The 20,274-nt window shown below is 31.7% G+C and overlaps 1 protein-coding gene across 2 annotated transcripts in view; it reads left to right on the top strand.

Moving 5' to 3' along the window:
- Positions 1-995: 995 nt before the first annotated feature.
- Positions 996-20,274, top strand: part of LOC129219685 (clathrin interactor 1-like) — a 37,114-nt gene continuing 17,835 nt past the window's right edge. For both annotated transcript variants that reach the window (XM_054853963.1, XM_054853962.1), the window contains exons 1-7: positions 996-1,217; positions 2,020-2,218; positions 6,801-6,939; positions 8,764-8,890; positions 11,410-11,535; positions 12,125-12,305; positions 14,409-14,523. In XM_054853963.1, the coding sequence (XP_054709938.1) occupies positions 1,186-1,217; positions 2,020-2,218; positions 6,801-6,939; positions 8,764-8,890; positions 11,410-11,535; positions 12,125-12,305; positions 14,409-14,523 (919 nt within the window). In that variant the 5' untranslated portion in view covers positions 996-1,185. The remainder of the gene's footprint in view (positions 1,218-2,019; positions 2,219-6,800; positions 6,940-8,763; positions 8,891-11,409; positions 11,536-12,124; positions 12,306-14,408; positions 14,524-20,274) is intronic.

The following is a 20,274-nucleotide window of genomic DNA, read 5'->3' as shown; positions in this document are numbered from 1 at the left end:
GTACACTTGTGAAATCATCTTTTTCTTTCGCAGAAGTAAAATATCAATATCTTTCATCAACTTTTTATCAATAAATCTCTCAATGTGATACTACTAGAAATTTAGTTGCAATGAATAGCTGTCGTTTGGTGTCGTGAAGGCCGCCAAAAACCATGGCCCACTCTGGTCGATCGACTATTGCCCGGCGGCTCACAGTACTTTGTTGAGTTGAAGCTCTACTAAAGGCGCTATTTCAGATTTTAAGCCATTTTTAACTGACTTAATAAGGAGGAAGGAAGGAGTGCGGAGGTTATTCCTGGTAAATTTTTTTTTTTTGAACTGATACAACCCTAAAAACTTTAAAAAATTTTAGACTCAAAAGGGACCCTAGGATTTATTTCTAAATTATAGATTCTTACAATCGCAATTTTGCACATCTTTTGGATGTTACAGTAAGAAGAGGTTCTCGCCTTTTTTAGAAAAAGATTCCGAAAATGAAGTCATAATAGTTCACATTTAGGCTGTTTTTAAAGTTAGGGACTGGAAAGAGCGTGTTCGGGGATTTTCCCTCGGGCGAACTCCTAGCCACGACCTCCAGCATACGAAAAGCAAGAAACTTCTATCACAAAGCCACGGAGGCCCCGATTTTCCATGGCCATTCCTCCACTCTATGGAAAAGAGTTAAGTTCCCTGCATTAACCACTGTTAATGATACTGAAATCAGTGATTTTTTTTTTCCTCATCAGAGAAAAGCCATCTTTTCTCATTCTTCATAAATCAATCTGTGGGGACTGTTCCCGAAATTCGAAGACGTATGGCCCCAACCTACATCTAATGTCGAAAAATAGATTTTTTCGTGATCAACTGATCTTTTGAAAGATTAGAAACTAGGAAACTCAAAAGTGGTAGAAGATTACAAATAAATTGATCAAATGTTTCACTGCTGCTTAGCCTTCTATATTTAAATAGCTGTTTCTGTTACAGATTTCAGACAATTTACTTTGGCAATACAAATATTTTCCTTTCCAGTTTAGTGGGCAGGTTTTCTGACCAATATGTGTCATGTCTGAATTGGTGACCTAGCGATGGTTTTAGCCGTAATTTATTTTGTAAAAAAATAATAATTTTAACTCATATCACACATTTGTTTTTGCTGCAGTTTCATTCCTGTTTTTCTTTATTTTTATTATTCCGTCCAGTCGCATCATGTGGAAGTTACGTGAAGTTGCGGATAAAGTGTAAGAAATTTCTTTCCTGAATAATTTTGTGTATTTTATATCTGTTTCGTATGGTTTAAAGTAATTGTTTGCTATTTTCTTGATTTTGTCCGATACTAAATTATGAAGCCATCAATCTGAAACCGAAAAGTACATGTGTTGCATAATATGCCACTTACAATTTTTAATTTTGTATTTCACCGCTAATTGATCGATACAAGTAACAACTGTTCTTCAAAAATGTCAAAGTTTCAAATGCACATAGTACAGTTTAGTTGACATGCTTAGTTAAATTGATGTTGCCCATATTTAATGTTGTGCTGAGCTGTAGATATCGTCTTTCGACACTTAGGTTGCGCAGCTTTGTAAACAATCTGCAAGGTTATCTAAAAAAGTAACAATAAACCTTGGATATTATTTCGTTAATACTTATTGTCTTTCATTGGAATGTTGCTTTTGAATAAAATGCATTATAGTGGTTGTTGGTCTATTATGTGAAATTTTATAGGTGAATTAAAAAAAAAATACATGCAAGACATATTGTTTTAAATTTTGCTAAAAACACTTTTGATGCATTAAATTATAAAAATTTCTGTATTTTCCAAGTAGGCAGAAGCATAATAGTTATTATTTTTAATTGATTTCACTGAACATTGAAAATACTTGGCTTCTTTTTATATATGCAATATATGGCATTATTAAAGTGATATGGATAAATATTGCATGGCATTTAAATTGAAAAATTAATGTATATCTGAAAGTAGCTGTGATAAAAAACACCTGTGAGAACATTATTGTATCATAATTAATTTTTTTTTCTCAGCACCAATGTGGTGATGAATTACACAGAAGTTGAAGCAAAAGTGAGAGAGGCAACTAATGATGATGCATGGGGTCCCACTGGACAACTGATGCAAGAAATAGCCCAGAGTACTTTTACCTACGAACACTTTCCAGAAGTAATGGGTATGCTTTGGAAACGGATGCTGCATGATAAGCGAAATTGGCGTAGGATATATAAGGTAACTTCCAAAATCCTCTTCTGTAGTTTAATTGATGTTTTTAATGTGAAGTAAGTAACAAAAATGTCATTTACCTATACAGTCTGTCTTTTGGGAAAATACTGAAATTGCTCTGAATAGTTTAAATTTTCTTTTGCATAACTGAACAATGATGTTTAAAAACGGTGATTTTAGCATGATCTCATGCTGAAAAATAAGAACTTTGTGCTTATTTTTAAATGACAATCTAAAAATATTTGCCACATGGTAACATATTCTACCTATAAAAAAAAAAAAATGTAGCTGTGTGGGATTGTTACTGGTTATAATTCCAGGCGGCATACTCCTACCCCAACTGCACCAAATAAAAAATCCTCTAAAAGCTACTACAAAAGCGTTATTTTAGCATTTTTTTGTGCCAAAAAAAATATATATATATATATATATATATATATATATATATTTACTAACAGTCAAACCTTGTAATTTGAACACTCTTGAAATGAATTACTGTTAAGAGGAACTACCTACAACTGCAGTTCTATCCTAAAGTTTGCTTGCTGTTTTGTGTTTATCGGATAAGATGAACTAGTACCAAATATTCTGCATTGTGTCGTCACAATGTTATTCTATAAAAGAAAAACCTTTATAATTATTTTCTAGCATAAATGAGGGCAAGCTCCATCTTCTCTATGCACCAGGCGATAGTTTTTCCGCTCTCCTGCAAAGTAGCAAAAATGTGACTTACGTTAGTCTGGCTGTTACAATTTATTTCTGTTTCTTCCAAATATTTCCCTGTCTGACATTTTTGCTCTGTCTTCTTTTTCTTGTGTAAAATTAATTAATTAAAAAAAAATCTTCTTGAAATCATGATTATAATATGCTAATTACTTAAAGACAAAGACTCAAGACAAAAGAGCTAACGATTGTTTTTTTTACACAAGCTGAATCAGGTAAGAAAATAATTTAAGCTGTGTAAAATAAGCAACTTTACAGACTACCGAAAGGTCTTTATTGGTGAATCTTGCTGTAAATTGAGTTGCAATGCATTGGTGTTGAAAAATTAAAAAAGCAGATAATCCACACCTTATTAATTTTTACAGATAATACGTAGAAAATATATTTATTTTTGAAGAAATGCTTAATTTTGAACAAATGAGGTTTTCGTTGATTTGCTTACAAAATCAAATATCTTCATAAATTTTTCAAGTAAAAAGCAGGTAGCTTATGTTTTGTCTTAGTCAACAACTTGAGTAATTTCAGATCTACTTGAATTTTTTCACTACAAAATGAAAATAATAATAATGATCATGTGATTGATATTGGGCAAAAAGTGATGATTTCGGCAGTTTTCTTCAGTTGGTAAAAAAATAAGCATAAACTAGATGTTATTGCAAAAAATTCTTTACATTCAAGGGTGAATTAGTCAAAACAATTATTTGCAGAAAATTTTCCAGTTAGGATTTGTGTTCGCAGAAAGCTTTTCATTTTATCGAACTACCAAACGGCACGACCTTGAGGGTCACAGATCTGAATGAATTCTGGATTTAGGTCAGTTCGCACTAGATATGAACCCTTGTAAATCGGTTTGACTACGTAGGCCCTAGTTCAGCTGTAATCGGGGTCCAAAGTTGCAAGCAGAGTCCAGAAATTCGACGATTTTTCATTTCAAATTAAACTTTTTTTCTACCCTTTTCTTGCAATTGCATTGCAGTATAAGCCAACTGAATGCATTGACAACATAGAATAAATCCCCACTTCCCTGCTATACTATTCTGACAAAAGAGACGTCGAATGTATGCAGGGAGCCAATACTTTGTTAAAATTTCAAATTCCAATGAAAACGCCATTGCAATTCTGGAATCCTGGAACTCAGTCTGGTTCAGATGGCAAAAACTTGAGGGTCATGAATCTGGAGAAACTTCTGGATTTAGGTCGATTGGTACTAGATATGAGCCCATGCAAACTAGTTTTAATGCATAGGGTTCTAGATCGTTTGCAAGGAGGGTCTAAATTTGCTTGTTTGATACTAGAACCACAATAGTGCTTTCCTTGGAATCTGAAGCTTTGGCACAATACAAATACAAATGTGATGACCAGCACAACAGACTCTTGGCCCAGCTAGGCTTGTCCTAGTCAATTGATTAGTCCCCAATGAAGTTTAATGGCCCTCTTAAAGCTATCCACCCCCTTGCTCATTACCACTTCTTCCGATAAGCTGTTCTAAGTGCCCACACCTCTACTAAAGTAATAGTTTTCCCTTATTTCCAGGTTAGCCTGAGATTTGAATAGCTTAAAACAGTGACCCCTCGTCCTGCTTTCGGGGCAAAAATTTAATCCAATAACATTGTTTATTTTGATAAATTTAAACAACTGAATCATGTTCCCTCTGATTCTCCGTTTCTCCAGACTATACATATTACGCCTATTAAGTCTAGTATCATAATCTAAATCTGAAAGTTCCCTTACTAGTCTAGTTACCCTTCTTTGAACCCTTTCCTATACACAAATATCTTTCCTCAGATAAGGCGACCAAAACTGCACAGCATACTCCAAATGGGGTCTTACTAAACTCCTATATAAAGGCTGAAGAACCTTCTTAGATTTTTTTGAAATGGATCTATTGATAAACAAACCCATGCATTCTGTTGGCTTTGTTACTTGCAATGCTGCACTGTTGACTAAACTTGAAGTCCTGATTTAATAAGATACTCAGATCAACAACATTTTCTGCCTGACTAATGATTGAACCCTGTAAATAATAACTTGTACGCTTATTTCCATGATCTAAGTGTAGCACTCTACATCTTACATTAACTACCATACTCCACTTATCCGCCCACTTAGTATTATAATCTGAATCCTCTTGAAGCTGTTTTACCTGTTTTTCCTTTTCTACAATCCCCATAACTTTTACATCATCAGCAAAATAATTCATGCTTCCAGAAATATTCTCATTAATGTCATTCATAGAAATAATAAACAAGAGAGGCCCTAAAACTGAACCCTTAGGAACCCCGTTTAAAGCATCACTTCATTTAGAATAATTTCCCCTCTTTCTTTCCTTCCAGTCAGCCAATTTCTAACCCAAAGTAAAGTTTTTCCTCCTATTCCTATATCAGTTAATTTGCTAAGAATAGCAACATGCTGTACCTTATCAAAAGCTTGTTGAAAATCAATATAAACAACATCCACACACTTTTTATTATCTCAAGCCAAGGTAACCTTGTCGTAGAAATGCAATAAATTAGTAGCACCCGATTTACCTTTTCTGAATCTACACTGCAAACTAGTCAACAGACTATTAGTCTCTAAGAAATTCATAATATTAATTTTGATCAAAGTTTCGCAAATCTTACAAACCACTGAAGTCAGACTTACAGGTCTATAATTCCCAGCATTACCTTTAGACCATTTCTATTTGCTCTCCTAACATCTTTCGCATCTCTTGTTTGTACAACGGGCTGGGAATTTATTCTGTTTTGTAAATGCATTCAGTTGGGTGATAATGCAATACAATAGCAAGAAAATTGTAAAAAAGTTTAGTTTCAAAGGAAAAACCATTGCTTTTCTGAGGCTAAACTAGCAACTTTGGATCCCCATTACGGCCGAACTAGGGCCTATGCAGTCGAACCGCTTTACCTCGGTTCATATCTAATGCAAATTAACCTACACCCAGAATTTCGTGCAGATCCATGACCCTCAAGGTCGTGCTGTTTAGTAGTAAGTCTGCCTGACTGTCTTTTTGTCAGATGTACGTATGTGTGCATAATAACCATATTTATTCATTCTGCAAAATGTGAAGTTCCATTGGGCTAACTGAAACTTCCCCCTTCCCAAGAATTTAAGTTTATTAGGCCCTGATAACAATAGAGAGTACTTCATTTTCATATCATTTAGTAAATGATTAGTTTAAAAGGGCAATAATTAAATTTTGTTAAGTTTTGTACTACGTGATATGCAAACACTTTGGTTCAAATAAATATTTATCTAAAATGTTCAAGCAGCCCACCTTACTTTTTTCCCTAGTGGGGACCATGTTATAGTTAAATAAATGCCTTTGTGCATAAAAATTAAAATAAGAAATAACAACGTCAAGCAGCACAAATTGCAGATTACTTTTCACTCCTCCAGGGTGTCTGTACCTACCATTATTTGTGGTTTAACCAGTTGGATGGGACCCTGAAGACAGCTCTGATTTTTTGGTCCTGGCCAGAAACTGCGCAATCCTTGGTCCAGCACTCCCAGAGATATCGTTTTACTTGGAGGACTTTCAACACCAAGCATATTTGCTCCCCCCCCCCGCCACCATTAATGAAGACGGTGGGTCTTTGACCAGCTAGGATCAGACCCAGGACCCTCTGGTCCCATTGCAGATTATTGTGCAGACAATTTTGTCAGATGTCTTTTCATCCATAAACTGATTTCTTTTGCATTGAAAATGCATTCTTCGTAATGTCAAAACACGTGTCTGCAGTATCTGCAATTTGTGCTATTTGATGTTCTTTCTTTTACATGTTCCATTATTTTATTATAATTTAAAATTATTATTAAATTCTTGTTTTGAATTGAACGATTTTTTGACTAATGTCTTTTTTTTCAGTCATTATTGTTACTAGGTTATTTGGTTAAAAATGGGTCTGAAAGAGTAGTCACTAGTTCACGTGAACATATTTATGATTTAAGGAGCCTTGAAAACTATACACATATTGATGAGTTTGGCCGAGATCAAGGAATAAACGGTAAGTGTTGTCATGATTCAATAAATATTTCACTAAGTATAAAATTCTTTTTTTTTTTAAAGAAATGTTGAGGGGGAAAATAAAGCAGGGAGTAGGGGTGAGAACAACTAATTTGTCAACTTATTTAACAAAAAAAAACCAAAAAACTATTACATTATATTAAACATTAAATATTTATGAAATATTACTGTAAATAGTATACAATATTGCTTCTATATGTCATTTCATGTTCTCCGCATGAATGATATTTTCCATTTTGTTAAATTGAAATAACAGTTGGCGTTTTTTAAATTTGCTTTTTGTTAACAATCGTAACTGGTAAATGTAGTTTAAAAGAACAATGAAGTTTCTTTGAGCAATCATCTGTATATAACAGCCACGTCTGCTCTTGACCAATTTTCCTAGGAACTGATTTTCCCCTCTACCTGAAAAATATTAAAAATTTTTGATTACAGAAAACCAAGAGAAAAGTAATAGATTATTTAGCTTGTACATAGCAGTCAGTCTTCTCTTGCATACAAATGTGGAAAGAAACCAGAATAAAGGGGTAAAATCTATTATTCTAAGGGATTCGAAGGGATTCCTTTCATAACTTTTACTCTAGGGTGGTTCAAAAAAACTTTTTCTCAGCTAGAGTCCAGGACACTGCCTATCTTTTTTTACACTTACTAATAGTATTATGCTGTTAAAGTTTCAGCTACTTAAATTTTAAGAGGGTGCTCAATGACCCCTTAATTTAACATTAGCCCTAGCATGGAAAATGCCACAAGTTTAGAAACATTTAATTTCCCCAGCTGTTTTTTTTTTTTATAAATAATTATTTTGTTACAATGTATATATATATTAGTGTATATGATAATTTGTAGCATTTTTTTGGATCGATTTATTTTGTTACAACCCCCCCTTCCATACTTAGGAAGTTTGGGGGGGGGGGGTTGAGCACCCGCTTTCACTTGAAATAGGAAGCTGAAATTCTTCCAGTATATTACTATCCACAAGTCTAAAAATATTAAGGGGTGTCCTGTTATCCAGTAGAAACTTTTTTTTTACATATATTTTTGAACCATCGTATTGTACCCTTTATGTTTAGAACCTCAGAAATATCACCAAAAAGGGCAAAGTTTTTTTGCTGAGAGGCTTCTTTGGAAGGTGACAGACTTATATCTCGCAGCAGGTTGGACAAGCATCCATCATCGTGGGACGTTGATAGGAGCAGTAATTTTCAAAAGCTTCTCGAAATTTGCTGCGTTTAGGAATGGAGCAGGGCAATCCTAATTTATTTTAGTGGGCAGGATCCATTTTTAGCTCATTTGAACAGTTGAGATGGGTCCATGATGCATCTAGGTTGTGCTAATGAGAGCACATTATTAATTTATTTGTACATCTGCAATAAACTGGAAACAAACATGGTTTTATCGAAAAACAAAGAATCTGAAGCAGACAAACCTTTTTTGTATTTTAAAGTGAGTTAATATCTAAATAGAAAAAGAAAATGTATAGAAATATATTTTGTAGTAAAAATTTAGAAAAAAAAAAGTTTCTCTCTTTGTATATATTCTTATTGTTATGTTCTTAACGTACCTAAAGCAGAACACAAATGATTTCTACTGCTGCTATTACTGTTTTTTTTTTTTTTTGCACTTTCGGAAACATGCTCCAAGAGCGACCAACCTCCATTAAACACCTTTTTTTTTTTCAGGAACAGAGTGATTGCTCAATATAAGTTTCTATTTATTTGCATTAAATATTTTATTCACTAACCTGCTTTTATAAATGTACAATCTATAATTTCATTAATGCTTTGATTTCAAACTTTAATTGCAGTTCGGCAGAGGACTAGAGATCTAATAGAATTTATTCAAGATGATGATAAATTAAGAGAAGAAAGAAAAAAGGCAAAGAAAGCCAAAGATAAATATGTTGGCCTGTCATCGGAAGCAATGGGATATGGGTAATTTATATGGCAATGCTTGATATTAATTAAATTAGAATTCTATGAATTTATTTTTTAAATGTAAAAAAGAAAAAAAATAACTATTTGCTACTAAAAAGAGAAAAAACATCATTGTCTCCTTCAATGTTCCTTTCTTTAACCTTTTTCTTCTCTAAAAAAATATTTGAATCCTAAATTTCTAAGTGGTTATTTATGAAACCATTGTGTGTGTTACTGCACTCAAGTAATTATTAGGGTCCAATAGGATTTTTTTTTCAGCAGTCTGCGATGCAAATTGAAAACCCTCAAAATAGTCTGAAAGATAAACCAACATTTGATCAATTGTGAGATTTAAATGAACTCTGAGCAATGCCTTAAAATAAGATGCTGTACGTAAAACAAAGCACGTGCTTCCCTTTAGACTATATCCAAAAAATACGGTGCAAATCTTCGCTCGCTGAAATTTATCATTACCTTTGTTTAAAAATCCTGTGAGGGACATCCATATCATCCTGCTGTTTCTGCTACCGGGATTAGGGTATTAATGTTTGTACACGAAACACACATGATCATTAACTTTTCATAATGTTGTAGATATGCTAGAGGATTCAAATTCCTGTCATAGAACAAAATATATAACTTTTTATATATTTTGTTAAAGATAACTTTCTTGTTCACCTCAATGTTTTTTTTTTTTTTTTTTGAGTAATAAGTAAAAAAGTCTTGTTGAAATATGAAGGTCTCAAAAATCTCAAATAAAATGTTTTCAAAAGGCCATTAATATTAAAATATATTAGACGGCCTGAGAAGCCTGATTCTCAAATTTTACGATTTGCTAATCATATAAGTTGTCTTTGGTGATTTTAATAAGAAGAGTTTTCTTTTAGATAAGTTATTTTTAACCGCTTTCTTGCATGTTTAATGATGAAAACTTTTGGGTGAAAATGGTGTAGTTTCCAAAATTTTAAAAGTATTTTTTTCTGAAAGAGCATACTTAAAAACATAGGATCTGACCATTTTTAAAATTGTTTGACTAAGTTTAATATTTTAAAAAAATTACTTTAATCGGAGCGCTTTTATTGTTTACGCTTCTGCCGGAAGACAGAATTTCATGATTTGCCGGAATGGCAAATCATGAAATGCCATTCAGTGTTGTCATTCACAAAGCATAATATTTAATTTGCATCTTTACTCATGTGTACTGGCAACAATATGGTTGATAGCAAGCGTAGAGCGCAATATTTAATTCGCTTGTTGATTATCATAGCGTGGAAATGCAGTAAAAAATATGCCAAAGTGCTAATTTGTGACGTTACAAAGACCACGCCTTGTTTGAAAAGTGGAACATTTTAAAAAATTATTTAAAAAATAACTGTTGGGAAAATAAAAGTATTTTCTGGGTCCATGTTTTTTTTTATTCTATCAATTTCAGTGACTAAAGGTAGTACTTTTAACTGAAGGAAACAACCCCAGATGCAAATTTGCAAATTTATCTTATCGATCGCAATAACAAGTCTGTATTGTTATCGATACTGTTATCGTTATCGATCTATTTTTCGCTTAAAAAAGTTTCATTTCATAATTCGTTTATTAAAATTATATAAATCATTTAAGAAGAATTCTAATTTATTTTGAAGTATCAAAAATTAAATAATTTTAAATGAACATTAAGTAAGAAATACCTATACTATTCTTCAAATATAACTTGTTGTACAATATGACATGACCTGATGTTAATAGGCTCATTTTATCATAATGAGTTAAAGATTTAAGGATTTGAATGCTTTGCTGTCTGCTTGTTTAATCGGGAATCTTTTGATTGGTGCTGGTAGGATTAACTTGTTTGTCACCTGCTATTTTCTGGAGATCATAAATCACCCAGTTTTGTTCATCATATCATCAGTTTTGACAAATTTTCAATCTTGTCCTGCTGCTTTCGAGAAGTTTAAAAGGAACATGTAAATAAATGTAACTCACAATCTTGAAATTACTCGAAACTATCTGACATGCTGTCCGTGGATTTATCTTGTGTAAACGTATTTTCTTTTTTGTTTCCTAGTATTAAAGGGCTTAAACTCATATAAAAACAGGAAATTTGCAAATATGTCTAAAACTTATTTTTATTAAAACTGAGCACTAGTGATACTGGTATTTGCTAGGTAGTTCTGAACATGGTACTACAGTTAAATCACTGAGATTTGCCAGATCATTTGTGGACAACACCAGTGGGATGTTACTGGCATTTAAAGTTTCCACAAGACACCTATGTGATGTTACTGTTATTGATTGCGATTTTCCCTGTTGTTTTCATTGGACACCAACACAATGCCACTTAACTGCCTAGTCTTCAAGATTTAGAGTAGAAAAAAAATCAATTTTTATGGGTTTTTTTTTTAAATTTTAAATTAAAAATCTTGTTGCACATTTTTGAGTATGAAACATTTAAAACTTCTGTTTCAAAGGGGTTTTGAAATTGGTTGCTATATATCTTTCAAGCTTGTGAAGGAAAATTTATATGAATGTAATATCTGTTTCAGTGGTAAATACAGTGGGAACAAGCATGATAACTTCACACGCAATGATTTTACAGACATAGTTAAAAATAGGTTACCAAAGTTTGATCTTGGAAGGAGTAAAAGCTTTGAAGACTCCCCTGAGCAAAGGTAATTCAGTTTTTCAGTATTCATGAAATAGCAAATTGAAGTTTGCTTTAATATCTTAAAATTTTAAACATTAAGTTTATTAAAATGTTAGCTCTTGAAAAATTTGATTAAGTGTGTATAAGTGTTTTGTGTATAATAAGAGAAAATCTTTACCTCAGACCCGGAAAGACCTAAGTCCACAAATTGTAATTTTCAGATTATAAGTGCATTGTATGTAGAGCCTATCCCACATCGAGCCATGTGAACGTAACTCTTAAAAAAAAATCCTTTTCAACTTTTTATCAAGGTTAAAGGAGCGCAGATCCCATCCTTTGCTTGCACCAGAAAAAAGTTTTCCACTCTCTACTGTAAAATTATCATAATGTGACTTACATTCCTCTGGTTCTGAGATACAAAAATATCTTTCAAAGTACTTGATGTATATATATATATATATATATTTGCAAATATCGTTAAATTAAAGTTAAAACACAAGTTAAAATTAAAGAAAACTTTCTAAATTCAAGTTTTATTTCAGTTGGGAATTTTTTTGAACCTTTAAAATATAGGAGTAAAATATTTGCCTAACACAATGTTTCTATTATCCTAGCAATGATGAAGACCGCAGATCAGAAAATGATGATCGTCCGGAATACAAAGATGATGAATCTGATGTTCAAGATGTTGTTAAAGATATTAAAGTTAACAATCGTACTGAAAACAAAACTTTTGCAAAAATGAACCGTAAAATTGATTTAGGTGCTGCTGCCTCTTTTGGAAAAGGTTCAACGGTATGTATTTGTGCTGAAAAATATGTAAGAGTTTTATTTTTGCAAAAATATTTATTTTGTCTCACTGTAATGCTTTCTTCCTTGCTTACATAAAATGTTTTTAAACAGCATATACTGTGACTGTGAGTGGCATAGATTTATTAATTTTTTAGATTTTTTAAAAAAGCTGTTAATCTGCAATTGTTATGGCAAGAAGCCCATGGTGAAAAAGTGATATACAGTCCTGGACAAAAATTTAAGGTCAACAACAATGTGACCCAAAGAATGGATTAGAAAAAAAAGTTGTTTAATGTATTTATTACATGCAACATTACAATGGCTATAGCTTGACCAAAAGAGATGGCGGCTGACCTTGAAGCAAAAGCATCAATTGTATCATTTGTAGTAGGTGAAATCAGCCAGAAAGTGCCGAGTACAGGGGGTGGGTTCTCGCTGATCCAATCTATTGCAAAATAATAACAAACAACCTATTACAAATGATGTTTTCGCTCCAAGGTCATCCGCCATCTCTCCGTAGTCAAGCTTTATTCATCAAGTAAATAGTAAAATAATGATGTATGCTATATGCTACGGACTTGTGTTTTGAAGCAAGACACTTATTGGACGCAATTTATAAGGCCCCTATGCAAATTTTATGTATAGCGAAAAATTTGCATTCCTATGCAAATTTTATATATATTGAAAATTTTGCATATGACCAATACTGTGCTGCCTAGAGTGGAGCCAAAACTCTTTAGCTTGGAACTTTTACCACTTCAAGTGATGCTTAATGTTTATGCAGACAAACCATTGTCTAAAAGAGGACTAGGTCAGATTCTTGAAATTTTCATTCTGCATCTGTTGGTTGTCTCAAAAATATAATTTGTTTGAAATAATAAAAGTATTTGTTAATTTTTAGAAATTTTCCTCTCAATGATATTAGAATTCCTCAATAATTGAATTCTATGATTTCGTGGTTCAGTGAACCCCTTTAAGCTGCAGGCAAGGGTTTTTTTAGTATTACATCCTGGATGTAAACTGGGGAAAACTTGAATTGTTATTTAAAGAAACATACTTTTCCTCACACTATTCTGATAGTTTAGCTTTTACTGCAGTTAAAAATAAAATTTTTAATCAAGAATCGGATTACTTATCAGAATATGTGAGTCTTTATTTCTTTAGTGTTAAGTTAAAAGAGTTGCATTAAAATCAGGGAAATATAGAGACTTTTTAAATTATGATCGGGAAGATTTTTTTGGAAAGTTTGCCTTACGACATTAATTGATCCTTAAAATTTGTACCTTGTTTTTTTTGTATGAATTTGCTTGACTAATTCATGAATATATAGCGTAATTGTTTCAATTAAAGTGCATGAAATTCTTAAAACCTAAATTTCTTGAATCCACAGGTAACAGTATTGACCTATTAGACATTGCCAGTCTGAAGTAGATAGGGTTACAGACACATTCACAGACGGACACACACAAAAATTAATGCAGTATAACTTCGGTTTAACGATACCCGATTTAACAATTTCCTCAATTTAATGATACATTTCACTGATCTGGATTTGACCGCATTGCATGTCTATGCTCCTCGATTAAACACTATCCTTGATTTAACGATAACTTTTTCCTGTTCCTTGACAGTTGTTAAATCGAGGTTATACTGTAGTATGGATTTTCCGCCTACCCTTTTTATGACTGCCTTTCTTGCTTTCTGTTTGTAGCATGATTATGTAAAATGTTATTTTTATCACTGTCATTTGAATAATAAGAATTATGCTCTGTATCCACACACATATATATGTGCCTTTAAAAAAAAAACTTTCTGCACAGCTTTCCTTTGGAATAGTTTTATTGCTCTAAATGTTTTAATGTTTTAAGACTGCAATGTAATGAATATGCATGTATACCAATACTAGATCAGTGAGTATTAGGAATACTAAAAATGTCAATTTGTGAATTTGTATACAGACATATTTGTAAATATTGAATCATAACTATATATTCTTCAAAATATTTTAATTCATTTGCAAAATGTTGCTAGCATAATTAATGATGTTTAATTGCATTTAAAAAAATTCTTAATACTCAAATTAAGAAATTTTTTTTACTCTTACAGAATTCCAGTCCAGAGAAATCAGTTTCATTGATTGATACATCTCCAAAACATTCTGCAAAAGATGAAAGTGATTTATTAGCTGGATTATCATTATCAACTCCTACTCAAAACTCTGGTAAATAGATGTCTTTTTGCAATCTTGAATGCTTTTTTTTTTCTCCCACAGAAAATAATTAATCTGGGAAATAATGAACTTAAACAATACTCCCTTGGGCAGGTAAAGGGCGATAACTCGCAAAATTTTCATTTTTCAATTTTTTGCATTTTTGTCATCTATTGTATGTTAGCTTTATTGTGCAAGCTTGCTTATTTGGTTTCTGCTGGAAAAAACATCTAAATCCAATATTTCCCCATTGTTAGCATTGAAATCCAAAACACATTTCTTCAAATATCTTGTAAGTTCATTTCTGCAGATACTGCCAGTTACCTGCGCACGTCAGAATAGTGTGTTGAATTTAAGAAGCATTTTACAAGAGGGATAATGATTATGTTCCTTTTTGGAAAATAAAAGTGCCCATAAAATTTTGGCTTATGTATGTTTCAATATAGAGAAATAAAAGAGGCAATTAACTACTCTAAGCAGACAACCTTTAATCCTTTCAAAGGTAGTCATGTTGATGTTCGTTTGGGAAATATTTTGACTTTTTATACCACTGAATTTATGTAATACAGTGAAACACTGTTTATACGTTTCTGAAGGGACTGTATGAAAAAAGCCTACAAATAAAAAAACCTATAAAAGGATACATTAATCCACTATAATATTAAAATCTGTTCGCGTCCGTCTGTCTGAAGAACGATCTTCTCGAGAATCGCTGCGAATCGAGAGTCGAACAAGGTACCGATCAATTCGAAATTTTCCAAAGAAAACAATAGGACCAATCTCGTAATTGTGCGACTTTAATTAGCGGATATATTAATTAAAACGTTAATTAACATAACGTTATTCAAGAATTTTTATTTCTTTCCTGTTGCCATTTTGCATATGGGTGAGCAAGTAAAATTCTAATAATTGTTTTAAAAGAGATTTTTTTGGCTGCTGTCCAAATCTTAAAACGTTTCCATCTAGAATTTCATTTTAAATTAGTTTAAAATTGGTTGCTCTATTCGGACACAGCCTTTATTTTATCGTCTGTCCTTTTTTATTTTTTACATTCAACGTTCTCGACTCTTTTCAGCATATGAAAGTTGTTTCTTTAGCTATGTTTATTGATTGTAGTGCAAGTTTATTATTCACCGGCCTCATATTTTAGTACATTTAGGCTGTGGGACTAATTATGTTTATTTTGTTGGACTTTTTCCTGTCACATGTGTGAGTTTTCGAATTGTAATAACTCTTTTTTTCCTTCCCGTTTCTATTTTTGAAATACAGTTTGTATCGTTAAAAGAACATGTTAAATTAAGATTGTTTGGATTTCTTTAAGTGAAACAGAGTTGAACAAAAAAGATTGTTTTTAAGGATTTTAACTAAAGCTAAATTGGAATCTGATGACTTGGTATTATATTAATGCTTATTGGTATTTATTTAGTCTTGGTGCTTTAGTTTTACGTAATCAACCAAAAAGTGTGTGTCATTTTATGTAAAAAAACTGATTGTAATTGAACATAAATATTTCAGATATAGTTTATCAGATGTAATTCATTTTAACGTGAGCACAGATTATAGTTAATAATGCATATATTTTCATCTTTTGTGCTAATTGAAAATACTCATAACTTGTATCATTGATAACTATGATTAACGTTAAAGAGATTTTTGCCAAAAATATGCTCTACTGGTGTTTTGCAAACCTTGCATTACACGTATTTATTTACTCCTTAGCGCTTTAGAAACTGATGTCAGAGTATTACAAAAATATCAGTTGGACATCTCTTTCGTTTTTTAAGTAGCCCGTGCAACGCCGGGTATGCAGCTAGTATGTATTAAACTCTGCAGGGACCAAATTAAAAAACGTATCATTGATAGAAATGTATGAAAGAGAAACGTATAAACGGCGCTTCCCTGTACACTCATACCCAAGTGGGAGGGAAAGGTGCGGAAACTTTTACCTTCCATGCAGAAGGGCAGAAAATAAGTTGAAAATACAGAAAGCTTCTGCAAAAGAAAAAGAAGTTGTTGGCAGCTCTGTAAGTAACTGTGATCACTAATTAGAAAAACAAATAGTTACAAATTTCGGTGTTTTAGTTAATCATTACTTAAGTTTAGTTAAACTTTAGATTACAGGGTTCTCTGATGTATATCAGTCGATATACATCATGATATATATCCAATATTTATTTTGAAAATACAGAACTTCTCAATAAGGGACAGTAATGGGACCAGACAATTTGTCCCTTAAATAGAGGTTTCCCTTCTTCGGAGGTAGATGAATTCATGCATACTGTGTAAACTCGGTACGATTTCATAAGAGTAAACTAATAACATTTAAAATTAATTATTGAAAATGTTTCATGTAATATGTACTTAATAAAATTCAGAATCATTCAAACTGGGAAATAAATAATATTGAAATTTTGCCACAAAAATTAAGTTTTGTAACTGATTTTCAAAAATTACAATTTTGAATTAATGTGTTACATTGATTTGTTTAATGTCGTATAATTTACGATGCAAAAAGCAGTGATCATGTTTCAAGTTTTCTATAGAAGGCTTGTCATGAGTGGCTCTCTCTGTTGGGGCCTAAGCTATTTGAAAAAACTGATAAGGAGACCTAAAAGCATGAATGTAGACCTTGGCAGACTTTTACCAGTCGATTTTTGGAGAAAAAGCAAAAATTTTCATGTAAACTCGACGTTTCTAATGCATTTGTACATATTTTTTAAATAATTTTTCTCTGTGACTGTCCCTTAAGAGTGTCCCTTAATGAGAGGCAAATGCATGGAGGTTCTTATTCAAAGGGGCTGGGACCAGAAAAAGTGTCCCTTAAGTAGAGATGTCCCTTAAAGGAGGTTACTGTATCATGATCAGGGATGTGATTTTTCTGACTTTTGCTAGAATTCCGGCTTTTTCTTGTTGACTTTTTAAACCTTTCCTTTTTTTTTGCCTCTTTCAGGCCTTATTTTTCTCAAAAATCGGAATAAAATAAGATTTTTTAAAATTTTCGGTCCCCGATTTCTTATTCCCCCCACATCGAATCTTTATCCTCCGCGATATCTGCCAAAAAACGTATGTTTTGGAATCATGCCAACGACGTCAAACACGTGCTGCGCCGAAAGTTGCATGCCTCGTTTGAGATTTCAATCTTTTTGCATCCTTCAAGTATTTAAATTATTTTTTATGTTGGGGGTGTTTTTTTACTATATGCTACCTTATATCTGCTTATTTAATTTCATCATTTTAATAATATTTTTATTACTTAATTTATTTTAGAAAAAATGCATAAGTTAATCAAAAAAATGTGATTTGCACCCACATTCTCGAATTTTATTGAAACTTGGCATGGTTACTTTTTTTGTGTTTTTAAGAAGGTGTAAAAAAACTTTATGGTGAATCTCAAATGGTTCAGACTTTACAGCTTGTTAAAAGTTTTGAGATTTCATGATTAAATGAGGCAGCTGCAAGTTGTTCTTTTGATTCCAAAATCGTATTAGAAAGTTTTTAAAAACAAATTTTGGGTTCTAATGCAAGGAAAAAGACAACCAATCGTTTATGTACATATATATTTATTTATTTTCAATTCTTATTATGAAAAGTATGTTTTACCACATAAAGAAATTTTAGATAATTCTCTCTATTGTAAATTTTTACTTTACAAACAGACCTAATTTTAAAATTTATGTTCTCACTTGTTTAACACCATAAATTCAATTGTTTTTAATGAAAAAAAAAGTTATTTTTCTCTAAAAAATATGAAAAGTAGACACTATTGTGAGGCAGCCAAGATTGACCTCTGGCTCCCCCAACTCTTTGTTCAAGTTCTCAGGGGTTAGAAATTGTTGCCTCCTTTTCAAAATTTAGATTTGTTTAGGAATAAACACTCTTGCAAGAAATAGTACAATGCAGCAAATTGTACAAAATTATTACTTATACTTTAATTAAATATGTATTAAACTGGTAAATTAGCCATTTTTTGTTGAATTTTTGAATGTCATGGCTTCCAGGATCTGTTTTGATGCGGTTTTGAATATCATCCCTTTCACAAAAATTTTTTGGATATCATCCCTTTTACGAAATTTTTTCGGATTTCCTTCTTTTTGCTCTCTGACCACTCTCATCCCTGCATGATATTTTGATATTTTCAATACTTATTTTTTCAACTTAAGTTATTTTCAATATAAAAATTACACTAATCAAAAGTTTTTTGTTCATTTATTATTAAAAATAACCAAAAAGTTATGTACTATATTTTTATAATGTATTGTTATGCGTTCGGGGCAACTTTAAATTTTCTTTGAATGACAACACAGTTCTTGAGAAAAACACAATTTATTTACAACTATGTACAAGAAATATCGTTAACTGCTAACTTAACCATACCAATTAATCAAATATCAATTACCACCATAAACTCAACAATGGCACACGTATTTACATCCAAATACACAAAAACACAGCGTAAATGCCTCACAATAAACAGCAACGGCTCAGACGAATCTCAGACAGTTAAAAAGCATAACTGACTCCTCTTCATTCACAAGACGTCCAGTGTTTTATACCTAGAGAAGAAAGATCCAGATAATTCTAAAATGTTGTACAAATTTCTCATATTTTCTTTTTATTCCATTCACAAATCTTATCGTTCAGAAATGGGGGAACCACATACTTCAGTCAAATGTTAGGGGGTTGTGTGTACATTACAAGAAACTATTTACAGGTTAAGTTACTAAGATAATTTTAAATGAAAGATAATATCATAAGTGCCAAATTTAGCCAGATTACAACAAATTAATCATAAAAATGATTGCTATTTATAGAATTTGTAACAGGATTAATACAACAATATAACAAATATATTTTTTAAAATTTTATATTCATAAGTTTATTAGTAATTTAAGTTTTAATTCACATTAAAAGTGCCTAATTAAATACGTTTATCAGAGAAAAAGAAAATGTTTTATGATTGCACTGACTAATGAATTTTTTTATTTCTGAATCATACAACTGTGTAAAAGTAGCTAAAGGAAGAAAAATGAGTAAAACAGCTAATGCTATTAAATATAAATTATGAAAGGGACCTTACTCTATGTATTGTAATAATAATAATATAAGAAAATAAAGAGTGATTTGACGAAGTGCATTTACTACTTTAAAGACTTTAGATTGTGCTGATTGGAAGTATCGGATATATATCAAAATATTGGATATTTTCAATATTTTTTCGAAAATATCATATTTTCGAACCCTGTTAGATTAGCAAAGCATAAGGTCAGCAGAATGTTTGGTTTAATAGTAGGTCTGTTCAAATGACAAGCTATCCTTACACTTGATTTGAAGTTTGGTGTCCTTACAGAGTATGCAAATTAGTTTTTATCTTCAGATTCTGAAGACATTACTTTATTGAAAAAGGTTCATAGGAGGGCTTTGAGGATAATAAATAAATGTTTCAATTATGTTAGTGGTCATAAATGGTTTTGTATGAAAGGCATGGATTTAATTGTCTTGAAAAAGGGAGAATCAAATGGGGTATTATTTAGCTATTTGGATTCATTAGAATGGAAGCTGGTGAACTTGCTTAAAAAAAAAAAGACTTAACAAGAAGTTATTGTTTTTAAAGCTTTAAAATTGCAGAGTAGTCATGAAATCAGTAAAATATTTTAGTAGGGTGGTTTGTATTTAGAATAATTTGCCTGAAGGAGTTCATCAAGAAAAAAAAATGTTTCAAAAAGACATTTGATCTTTGTTAGGAATTCATAGGCTAGTTGGTGC

Source organism: Uloborus diversus, chromosome 4 (assembly GCF_026930045.1).
Source record: "Uloborus diversus isolate 005 chromosome 4, Udiv.v.3.1, whole genome shotgun sequence".
Classification (NCBI taxonomy): domain Eukaryota; kingdom Metazoa; phylum Arthropoda; class Arachnida; order Araneae; family Uloboridae; genus Uloborus; species Uloborus diversus.
The sequence above is the reverse complement of the archived record's forward strand: the minus strand, read 5'-3'. Positions and strand labels throughout refer to the sequence as shown.